Source organism: Castor canadensis, chromosome 11, assembly GCF_047511655.1.
Source record: "Castor canadensis chromosome 11, mCasCan1.hap1v2, whole genome shotgun sequence".
NCBI classification, from domain to species: Eukaryota; Metazoa; Chordata; class Mammalia; order Rodentia; family Castoridae; genus Castor; species Castor canadensis.
Genome location: NC_133396.1, coordinates 33,650,330 through 33,661,109, shown reverse-complemented (window position 1 = coordinate 33,661,109; position 10,780 = coordinate 33,650,330). Strand labels below are relative to the sequence as shown.

Here is a 10,780-nt window from a genome sequence, read left to right as displayed (position 1 = left end):
GTCATAAGTCACACATACTTTATTTGCCTGAGAATGACCGCTCCCTTGCCAGCCTCTCAAGAAAGAAACTCCCCTCTCTTCTAAACTCTTTTTAGAATGACCCTGAATCATTAACCCAAATACTCCTAACTGGCTGATCCCATCCCAGGGAGGCCCTGAGCTGTGTCACTAACTGACCATTAACCACAACCAGCTCTGCTCTCTCCTGGTTCCTGAAATCCAGGAGCAGATGGTGGGGTGCTGAAGGCAGCCCCCTACCATAAACCAAGAAGAAACGAACAGGGGGAGGGACAGAGGAAATTACCTTGGTTCTTAGTCTATAGTCCCCAGGGTCCTCCTTCCTGTGAAGCCCAACGGTCTCCAGCCAGATTTCCTGTCCCTGTGGCAGCCCTGGAGGCTGCCCATCAGGGTTGGCCACAGGGGCAAGGTGACTGTTGGGATGGGGGTGGCCTTGAGGCCCCTTGGGTCAGCATCACTCTGTATTTCCCCTTCACATACTCCCTCCTTCTCCACTGAGGCCACTCTATTCCCCATAATTCCTTAGCTGTTGGTTCCTGACTTTTGTTTCTTTCAAAGGGATCCTGGATACCCAGTTTAATCAGAATTTTGAGGGATCATCTGTACCATCTAGACACAGCTCTGGCCTGGGCGTGAGACCCTGGGGTAAGAGTGCTATGCTCAAAAGTTTGGGGAGTACTCTGGCACCTTTTTTGCCCCTCTCCTCCATTTCAGGAGCCCCTCTTCATGCACCCCAACCCCAGTGGGGGGGGGGAAATTCAGTCTGGAGAGAGCCCTCCCTCTGCCTGACCCCGCCCCCAGCTTAGAGCACGTAAAAGCTCAGATTCAGTGAGAGGAGTTGCCAATGTCAGGTGAGCTGTGGAGTTGAGGTCCTCGGGGGCTAGTGCTATAGTTGGTGGGGGGTGCTGTGGACCCCTCCCTCACAGAGGCCCGGCTTTGCTCAGAGACCAGGACTTTGAGATGAGGCTGGGTGTGAAGGTGGAGTAGGAGACTTGGGGAGGGGGTGATGGGATATTCTCTTTTCCCAAATGCTCAGGGCGCTTTTTGGGCTGGGGTCTCATCGCAGAGATGAAGCTGCTCCTGGTCCTAGCAGGGCTCCTGCCCCCCCTGGTCATTCCCCAGTCCTCTGACAGTGCCACTCCAGGTAACAGTTTATAAAGAAGGGGACAGGGGGTGTGCTGGGGTGTTTGTTTCTGCATCCAAGGACTCCTTCTCAGTGCCCCTCTGGTTCTGGAGCCCAATTAAGGGCTTTGGACTCATTCCTGACCTCATGATTCCTGCTCTGGGTAGCTGTCCTGGAGGAGGTGGAGACCTCGATGGTGCTGACCTGCATGGAGGAGGCCAAGCGGCTAGTGGACAAAGCCTACAAGGAGCGACGGGAAAGGTGAGGGTGCCAGACACTGGCCAGCCCTGGGGAAAGCTGCCCAGGCCTTTCTGAGAAGGAGTAGGCAGTGGGGAGTTTGTGGAGGAAGGTGGGGGCCCATGAAGGAGCTGGACCCTATGTCTGTCTGTCCTTGCATCTCTGGGTGTAACAGTATCTTCAAAGCTATCCTTTGTGTGGCCTTGCTTCTGTCTCAACACCTAGGTCCATACCTTTTCTTTTTTTTTGGCCTATCAGGATTTGAACTCAGGGTGTTGCACTTGCTAGGCAAGTACTCTACCACTTGAGCAATGCCCTCAGTCCTCCAAATCCTTTTTATAAGAAGAAACCTTCAGGTCCGTGGGTCTGTCTACATCGTCCTTCTTGTCCAACCCTGGGCTGGCACCCTGCTGAGTGTCTCTGGTCCTTCCTTTTCCGAGCAGCATCAAGCAGCAGCTTCGAAGTGGCTCGGCCAGCCCCATGGAACTTCTATCTTACTTCAAGCAGCCCGTGGCAGCCACCAGGACAGCTGTGAGGGCCGCAGACTATCTGCACGTGGCCCTAGACCTACTCAAAACGAAGTTGCAGATCCTGTGGCCTAGGCCTTTCAATGTCACTGGTACTGTAGCCCCTTCCACTCCAGGCCCCTGTTCCACTAAGGACTCCTCCTAGTGGCCCCAGACATGTCCCAGTGATCTCCCCAACTCCTCCCTCTAAGGAGTTTCAGAGGCATCCTAGCATCCCTTCCACTTCTCAGCCTGCGGGGTCCCTCCTCCACCCCTTCAGCTTCGGTTGCCAAGGGTAGAAAACGGGGAGAGGAGAGCTCGGCTCCCACACTCCCTTCCCTCTCGCAGATGTGCTGACACCTGCTCAGCTAAATCTGCTGTTCAAGTCAAGTGGCTGCGCCTACCAGGACGTGGGGGTTACGTGCCCTGAGCAAGACAAGTACCGCACCATCACTGGGCATTGCAACAACAGGTGCGGGCCCAGCGTGGAGGCTCAGGGAGGCGGGTCAGGTCCGGGGCTCCACCTAGTGTCAGCTCCTGATACTGTCCCTGCAGACGCAGCCCCACCCTGGGGGCCTCCAACCGCGCCTTTGCGCGCTGGCTGCCTGCGGAGTACGAAGACGGCTTCTCACTGCCCTATGGTTGGACGCCCGGTGTCAAACGCGGCGGCTTTCCTGTGCCCCTGGTGAGCACCAGCGTGCAGAGGGGGCGAGGCCCAGCTGCAGGAGGCGCGGCGACCCAGGCGAGCCCTGACGCTCCTTGTCCCGCAGGCTCGTGCAGTCTCCAACGCCATCGTGCGCTTCCCCACCGAGCAGCTGACTCCAGACCAGGAGCGCTCGCTCATGTTCATGCAGTGGGGCCAGTTCATCGATCACGACCTCGACTTCACCCCGGAGCCAGCCGCCCGGGCCTCCTTCCTCACTGGCCTCAATTGCGAGACCAGTTGCCTGCAGCAGCCGCCTTGCTTTCCACTCAAGGTGCCTCCTTCTTCCCATCCACTACCTGCAGCGTGGAGAAGGGAGATTGCTTCTGGAAGTGGCCATCTTCCTTCTGTGCCCACGTTTTCTCCCCAGCCTTGACTCCTGTGTCCAGAGTCAATGCCTGTCGCCAGCTCCGACCTGTCACTGTCTTCAGAGACAGCTGTGAGCAAGGGCATCCTTTTTATTCACTGCCTTTTCCAGGCCAAGGAAAAATAATAGTTATTATTGACTGGACTTGGGGAAGGTAGTGAGATTACTGGATCTTTGTGAGACTGGGATGAGGACATTGTCAATGTCCCTCACATGCCCAATGTAGGAGCACTGTGCCCAGTCCCATTTCCTCCCAAATAGGGACCTTCCCCCACCGCCAAGTCACACAGAGCAGAGAGCCTTGGGGGTGTGGTTTGCGGAGTGGTCAGGTTGAGGCACACGCTGAGTAGGGAGGGAAGAGGAGAGAGTTGAGAGGGAGGGAAAGGAGACCAAATTTAGTCTGAGGGACCAAATCCAGAGAAATGGGGATGGAGGAGAAATCAGAAAAGGGTATAGTGAGGAGGGGTCAGAAGACTGGCCAAGGGCTGGGAGAGCGCCTGCCTAGCAAGTGTGAAACCTTGAGTTCAAACCCCAATACCACCAAAAAAAAAAAAAAAAAAAAAAAGAAGAAGAAGACTGGCCATACCTACCCTAGCCTCACCCTCCTGCCTTCCCAGTTCAGTGTCATGGTCATTACCCTCAGAGGTGCTCTGTTGGTAGAGGTCTAGGTAGGGACTCGAGAGGCCTTCCTGCAGGTTGAGGGGGCAGACCTCCCAGGGGCAGGAAAGAGCCATTCCTGCTCACTGTGAGTCAATCTAGCCTCTTTCTGTGCCTTAGATCCCCCCTAATGACCCCCGCATCAAGAACCAACGTGACTGTATTCCCTTCTTCCGCTCCTGCCCGGCCTGTACTGGGAGCAACATCACTATCCGGAACCAGATCAATGCGCTCACTTCTTTTGTGGATGCCAGCGGGGTATACGGCAGTGAGGACCAAGTGGCCACCAAGCTGCGCAACCTGACTAACCAGCTGGGGCTGCTGGCTGTCAACACCCGCTTCCAAGACAATGGCAGGGCTCTGATGCCCTTTGACAATCTGCATGATGACCCCTGTCTTCTCACCAACCGCTCTGTGCAAATCCCCTGCTTCCTGGCAGGTCAGCTCTGAGGTTAGGGGTGGTTTAGAAGGTGTTCCCTGTGGGAGCCACAGTGAGCTGGTGTATGAGCAGCTTTTTATGAGACACTTTCCTCCCCAACTTCATGTTAGTCCTGTTGCCTTGGTGACAAGTTGGAGGAGATAGAAAGGCAAAAAACCCTGATCTCCCCAACCTAAAATGGAGACACAGGGATGGCTGAGGAGCCTCTGAATATCTGTCCATCATTTTCTGTCTCATCTTTCCTCTCTGGACTCTGGAAGAAAAGAGAGCTGAGTCCTCCAGGGGCAGGGAACTAAAGGGGCAGAGAGCAATGTGGTGCTCCTACCATCTGGCACCACACTGTTCAATCTGGAGCCAGTAGCCATATGTGGTTATTTTAATTTTAATTATTTTAAGCTAAATTAAATAAAAGCTCAGTTTCTTGGCTGTACTAGTTACATGTCAAATGCTGAGTAGGCACCTGCTTAGCAAGTGTGGGGCCCTGAGTTCAAACTCCAGTGCTGCCAAAAAAAATCAAATGCTCAGTAGCCTCATGGGGTAGTGGTTCCCCTACTGGGCAGTGCAGAAGTGATCACTGTCATCATCCCAGAGAGTTCTAGTGGACAGTGTGGCTGCGCAATAGCACCTCCTGCACACTGTGATTACCTGTAAAGAGAGAGGGTGGGTTTTCAAATGGGGACACCTGGCAGTTTGAGGATAGGACTGGGGCACTGATGGTAGCTAGGCCCTGAAAATTTCCCATGTTATTTTAATGTAAACCCAGTGGTGGGTGGAGGCTCTTTCCTCGCCCTCCCCTCTCTTTCTCTTGGTTTGTCCCTGAGCCTGTGAGAGGAGAATCAAGGTCAGTTCCCATGTGGGTTTTCTAGGGAAAGGCCTGCCCTCTTCTGGGCTAGAGAGGCAATGGAGCCCTCCGGCCAGACACCCTGTCTGACAATGACAACCTCGTGTCCCAGCCTTGGCACAACAAAAGCTCCATCTGCTCTTGGGTTGGAGAAGCTATTCTCAGAGAATGTTCTTTCCTCCTAGAATTGCCTTTCTACAGTTAGTGAGGGCTGAACTCAGTGTCCTGCTAAAGTGGCCCTGACCCTTGCCTTCTGGCCTTTTTGAGGAAAGATTTGGGGAGGACTAGGGAGGGAAATCAAGAGGTTTGCATCGTTTCCTTGCATAGAATCCCAGTCATGGACTCTACACCCCTCCATGCCCCAACCCCTTGCACCAGCAGGCTGGATGACTAGCATATAGTAAGGGTGGGGCTGACATCTCTTCAAATGGTGATTTTTTTTTAGGGTCCTGTGTTGAGAAGGATTCTGAGGTTGTGTCAATCTTAGCAGGAAAGATTGCTGTGATCATTGGTCGTATCTGATGTGGGCACATGGAAATAGGTTATGCCAACATGCATGCTAAATAGATAGTGTCTCTGGGTCTTACACTTTGTACCAGGCATGGTGCTGAGATCCATGTTTCATGCATGTGTATTTAAAATATAAAGAGGCATAAACCGTGAACCTTGTCTTCAGGGAACTCCCAGTATCAGTTATAGGAAAGTGGCATGTGTTCCCAAGGAGGGGACAAAGACTTATGGCAGACTGGGTCATCAATGTTGGTCCTACAGTATAACCAAGCCTGACATGAAAAGACTCGTGGAGACAAGAGTGAGTAGGAGACATTTCTGGCCTTAACTGGAGAGGGAGCTGCTAAGGAGCAAATCTTTCTTGGGACAGAGGCCATATGAGTGACAGTAACTTTGTTTTCCTCAGGGGACACCCGCTCCAGTGAGATGCCTGAGCTCACTTCCATGCACACCCTCTTTGTTCGAGAACACAACCGGCTGGCCACACAGCTCAAGCGCCTGAACCCCAGGTGGAATGGGGAGAGACTCTACCAGGAAGCCCGGAAGATTGTGGGAGCCATGGTCCAGGTAGGCTGTCTTGAGCGTAGGGTTGACTTGGCAACCAGAGGGGTCTCTGCAGCATATTAGCTGTGTGACCTTGGGCAAGTGACCAACTTTCCTGGGCTTTGCTGCTGTAAGGATTAAAGGACCCTCCTGTTAGATATAAAGCGCTTGACAAATGCCACTAACCTTCCCTCCCCTCCTTCCTAGGCTTTCTTCTTTCCTGGAGGTCTGGGAATGGTGTTGGGAGGGTTTGTAGGGGGTGTCCACATGTTTGGTGCATAACAGCTGTTTAGTGTTTTCTTCCTTCCCCCATCTCATTGTCACTCTTAGCTAAGAGTGACATTATTCATTCACTTCTTCTTTTGGGTTTTGTCACCACCCACTTAACTTTCTGAGCCTCATTCCTCCCTGGGGCAGAAATCCTGGTTCTTTCACAGTTTTTTTTTTGTCTGTACCAGGGTTTGAACTCAGGGCCTCATGTTTGCTAGGCAGGTGCTCTACTACTTGAGCCAAGTCTCCAGCCTCAGTTCCAACTTTTGATATTCCAGGGCCCCCTTTTCTTCCCAAGAAATAAACACACACACACACACACACACACACACACACACACACACACACACACACTCTTGGATTCTGGAAAGGGAGAATTGAAGGTGCAAAGGAAGACTTTTTGATTTGCACTGAAAACACAAGTGGGGTTCATTTTAGCTTCAGAGGATCTAGAGTCTAGAATCTAGAGTGAAACTTTTTCACTGTGGGAAATCATGCTAGAGCAGCCTTCATTCTTTCCTGCCTCCCCTCCTGCCTCAAACCCGTATTGAGCCCTACTGTGGGTCAGGCTTTTGCTAGGCACTGTGAGTAATTAATTTCAAATTCCCTGGCTCTCAAGGAGTTTATAAAATAGTGGGAGAAATGATTCATTAATAATTCAAGGGACATTAATGACTAACAAATCATTTTTCTATTTAATCCTGTAAGGCAGAGGGCAATATAATTACTCTCAATTTACATTTGAGGCTCAGAGAGGCTAATTAGTAACCCAAGGTCACACAGCCAGCAAGCAATAGAGCTCTATGTATGCCCTCAGGGCCACTCCTTTAGGTTCCCATCCAGTACTGTAGGAGACAGTTTTCTGACCATAGATGGATAGGAGGGATCCCCCAAGCCAAGAATAGGCAGAGCCTCTACACTAGTGAATAGAGAAGCCGTTCCACCTAACTCTTCTTTAGATCATCACATACCGAGACTACCTGCCCCTTGTGCTGGGACCAGCAGCCATGAGGAAGTACCTCCCCCAGTATCGCGCTTACAACGACTCGGTGGACCCGCGCATCGCCAATGTCTTCACCAATGCCTTCCGTTATGGCCACACCCTCATCCAACCCTTCATGTTCCGCCTGAACAATCAGTACCAGCCCATGGAGCCCAACCCCCGTGTCCCACTCAGCAAGGTGTTTTTTGCCAGCTGGAGGGTAGTGCTGGAAGGTGAGTGGAACCTGGACCAGAATAGAGTGAGCTAGCAGTTGAGGGTGGGGCAGGATAAGCTTCAGAGAGCTAGGATGAGGTCTTTCTTGTTCTTTTTGGGGATCTAGTCTGACTCTCCAGACTAGGTGCACCTGCTCTGGATCTTAGAATAAGGAGTGAGGCAGAGATGGCTCTGTCTTATGGGTTATTACTGTCTGTGACCCAGAAGGCCAGAGGCTGGGAGAATCCCAACCTGGCAAGTCTGAATGGCATAGCCCTCTGAGACTCAAGTGCACCTAAGGCCAATACCTGATGAGGACTGCTCACTTGGGGCCACCTGGGCACTGATGTTGCATATGCCCAACCTTCTCCAATCTCCCTGACCCCATTAGGACTTGCTCTGACTCCAGTCTGATACTGGTATTAAGTTGGTCCTTCTCCCCAACCTTGTTCCTCTTGCCCTTAGGTGGCATTGACCCCATCCTCCGGGGCCTCATGGCCACCCCTGCCAAGCTGAATCGCCAGAACCAAATCGTGGTGGATGAGCTCCGGGAGCGGTTGTTTGAGCAGGTCATGAGGATTGGGCTGGACCTGCCTGCTCTGAACATGCAGCGCAGCAGGGACCACGGTCTCCCAGGTGAGGCAGTGCAGGAGCCTCCCCGGTCACCCTCAGCTGCCTCTCCCCGCTATTAGGCAGCCCATAGCTCCTCTTGCCACTCAGGGATCCTCCCCCTCCAATGCCCTAGCTTCCCAAAGCTTCCCCAACCCCAGCATTTTGCTCTCACAAAGCCATCTGAGGTCAGGCCTGCCTTTCCCTGGTTCGCTCTGGTCAACTTGCAGCTTCTGTTGTCTTCTCTGCCTGCTGGAGCCCTCCACCTGCAGCAGCACCCTCACAACAGAAACCCACAGACTGAAAACCCATCTCCACCATCATCTCATTCTGACTCATTGTTCATGAATGCTGAGGGGAAGAGATTATCACCTCCACTTTACTGATGCGGAAACTGAGGCTTGGAAACATTCAGAACCTGGTTAGGTGCTCTAGACAAGTCAGTGATGGATCTGGAGCTTGGACCCAGATCAGCCCAACCCTAAAGCCTGTGGTATGGGGCGGCACGTGTGGTAGAGCCCCTGAGACACTTCACCTCACCTGGGTCAGAGACAGGCACTTTGGGTTGCTCTAGGGAATGTGAAATGTCCCTGTTTTTGAATGTGGCAGGAATTATGGCAATTTAGGGTTTGCCTTAGGGTCAGTGAGCAAGGGAAAGACAATGAGGGGTTCAGAGAGGCCCAGCCCTCCTCTTTGGCATGAGTCAGGAGTTCAGGATTCCCTTTTGTCTGTGGCCTACCGTGTTGAGAAGGTGGGTTTTCTTGGCTGATGGCATACATTTGGATCTTCTCTGCTGTCCCCAGGGCTCTCCCCACCTTGCAGCAGAGGGACCTACTCATAGGCACCTATCACTTCCCCCATGCAGGGTACAATGCCTGGAGGCGTTTCTGTGGGCTCCCACAGCCCAGCACAGTGGGTGAATTGGGCTCAGTGCTAAAGAACCTGGACTTGGCACAGAAACTGATGGCGCAATATGGCACACCCAACAACATTGACATCTGGATGGGTGGTGTGGCTGAGCCCCTGGAACGTAATGGCCGTGTGGGCCCACTACTTGCCTGCCTCATTGGCACCCAGTACAGAAAGCTCCGGGATGGAGATCGGTGAGGAGGTGGTGCACACTGCTCAGGCCTGCTGGGTGACTGTGGGCCTGTCCCTGCATCTCCCGGGGCTGATTTCCCCCTGTGAATTAAGGGCTATAAAGGGTCAGTGATTTTCTGCTGTGTTCTGGGGAAGCTCCAGGTCATCCCTGATGTGCCTTGTACCTGAAGCTTGTTGTGAAGGAAGACAGAAAAAGTACCACTCTTACTATTTCTTCCTCTGGGTTTCTCTGTGCCACTATGGAGATGTCAACATTGCTGAACAGTTCCAACTTAACTTTGCATCATTTCATCATAGTCCTGACATCTCATGTCTAGCTTGTGTTCACCTTTGGAAATATGAGAAAAAGGTGTCCCTTTGCAGGGGGGACGGACACACAAATTGTACACCATACTCGAGGCTCTCCCACACTCAGTGTTCATGAGCCAGGGTGGGCCTTGGTTCCTGCTGTAGCATGAGTGGTGCCTGGAAGCTGCTGGGTTGGGTCAAGGGAGGCAACCAGGCAGTTGTGCTGTACTCTACACTGTAGGTAGGGGACCACCCAAGGGCTTGGAGCTCTTCTGTACTGCAGGGCGGAGTCATCTGTGGTCCTTTTGCATCTAGGGGGCCCCTCAAGTCAGGTGATGTTCTCCCAGCCCAGCACACACTCAGACACAATGTCCTTGGTGCTCCCTGTGCAGGTTTTGGTGGGAGAATGCAGGTGTGTTCAGCACGGAGCAGCGCCAGGCCCTGGCCAGGATCTCTTTACCCCGCATCATCTGTGACAACACAGGCATCACCACTGTGTCCAAGAACAACATCTTCATGTCCAACTCATTCCCCCGGGACTTTGTCAGCTGCAGCTCTCTCCCTGCGTTGGACCTGGCATCCTGGAGAGAGGCCTAGAGGCTGGGTAAGGGCACACTGCAGTGTGGGGTATACCTGGGCTGGACAAAAGGAACTACAGGGAACTTCCTTCCCTAGGGGAACCCATCCCTGTTCTGTGTGCCAGCTGAGAAAAGTGATTGGACCTTCATTCATGTGTATATATGTTTGTATGTGTGTGCAATGTATGTAAATCAGCATTTCATATATACATATTGTCTGTGAACACGGGCTGTGCAGGTGTGTCATTCATGCAAGTGTGTGGCTTGCTGCTTAGGAGAAAGTTTTAAGGACATGGGAGGCAGACACAGATTGGTGAGGAGCACAGCCTGGGACAGACTGCCTGGGGTCACATTCTGGCTCCGCAGCTTTACTACTCAGTGACCTGGAACAAATTACTCAATCCCCTAAGCCTATTTTCCTCTGTGTAGGTAACAGTGATTATGGTTCTTTGGAGGACCTATTTGCATCCTCTAACTCTTTGTTTATCAAGTAACTACTATATGCCAGGCCCTGTGCTAGGTATGGGAAACATAGAGGCAGTCCATTTGTATCCTGAAGGACTGTGTCCTGGTTAGCAGAGGTGAGCCAGTGGCCACTGGAAAAATGAACCTTTAGCAGGTGGGCTGTGTTGTTGCAATATGGGTCTAGGCCAGTTAGGTTGAGCTCACAGCTCCCCTATTTCTCCCTTATTTTGTTCTCTTGCTTATTCACAGGAACCCGATGGAGAGGAACTTGGGCCTCTGTACCTTTTGTACTATTTGTTTGTACCTGATATAAAGCACCACTGACGGGGA

General features: G+C 52.3%; 1 protein-coding gene across 2 annotated transcripts; it reads left to right on the top strand.

The window, feature by feature from the left end:
- Positions 1-566: 566 nt before the first annotated feature.
- Mpo (myeloperoxidase) lies at positions 567-10,780 on the top strand. 2 transcript variants are annotated; one of them, XM_074048924.1, is made up of 14 exons: positions 567-663; positions 1,085-1,162; positions 1,309-1,402; positions 1,822-1,997; positions 2,233-2,356; positions 2,440-2,569; positions 2,655-2,861; positions 3,732-4,050; positions 5,808-5,968; positions 7,174-7,429; positions 7,875-8,045; positions 8,884-9,121; positions 9,800-10,011; positions 10,700-10,780. In XM_074048924.1, exons 2-13 carry the CDS (start codon positions 1,087-1,089, stop codon positions 10,002-10,004), a joined length of 2,157 nt encoding a protein of 718 aa, XP_073905025.1. In that variant the 5' UTR covers positions 567-663; positions 1,085-1,086; the 3' UTR covers positions 10,005-10,011; positions 10,700-10,780. The 2 variants fall into 2 exon arrangements, with proteins under 2 accessions (XP_073905025.1, XP_073905024.1); XM_074048923.1 differs by lacking the exon at positions 567-663 and adding an exon at positions 868-996.

Bases quoted from the DNA above. Each gene is read 5' to 3' on its own strand.
- Mpo (XM_074048924.1), top strand. From the start codon at position 1,087: ATGAAGCTGCTCCTGGTCCTAGCAGGGCTCCTGCCCCCCCTGGTCATT. The intron at 1,403-1,821 runs GTGAGGGTGCCA...TTTTCCGAGCAG, and splicing joins TACAAGGAGCGACGGGAAAG to CATCAAGCAGCAGCTTCGAA. The intron at 9,122-9,799 runs GTGAGGAGGTGG...CTCCCTGTGCAG, and splicing joins AAGCTCCGGGATGGAGATCG to GTTTTGGTGGGAGAATGCAG.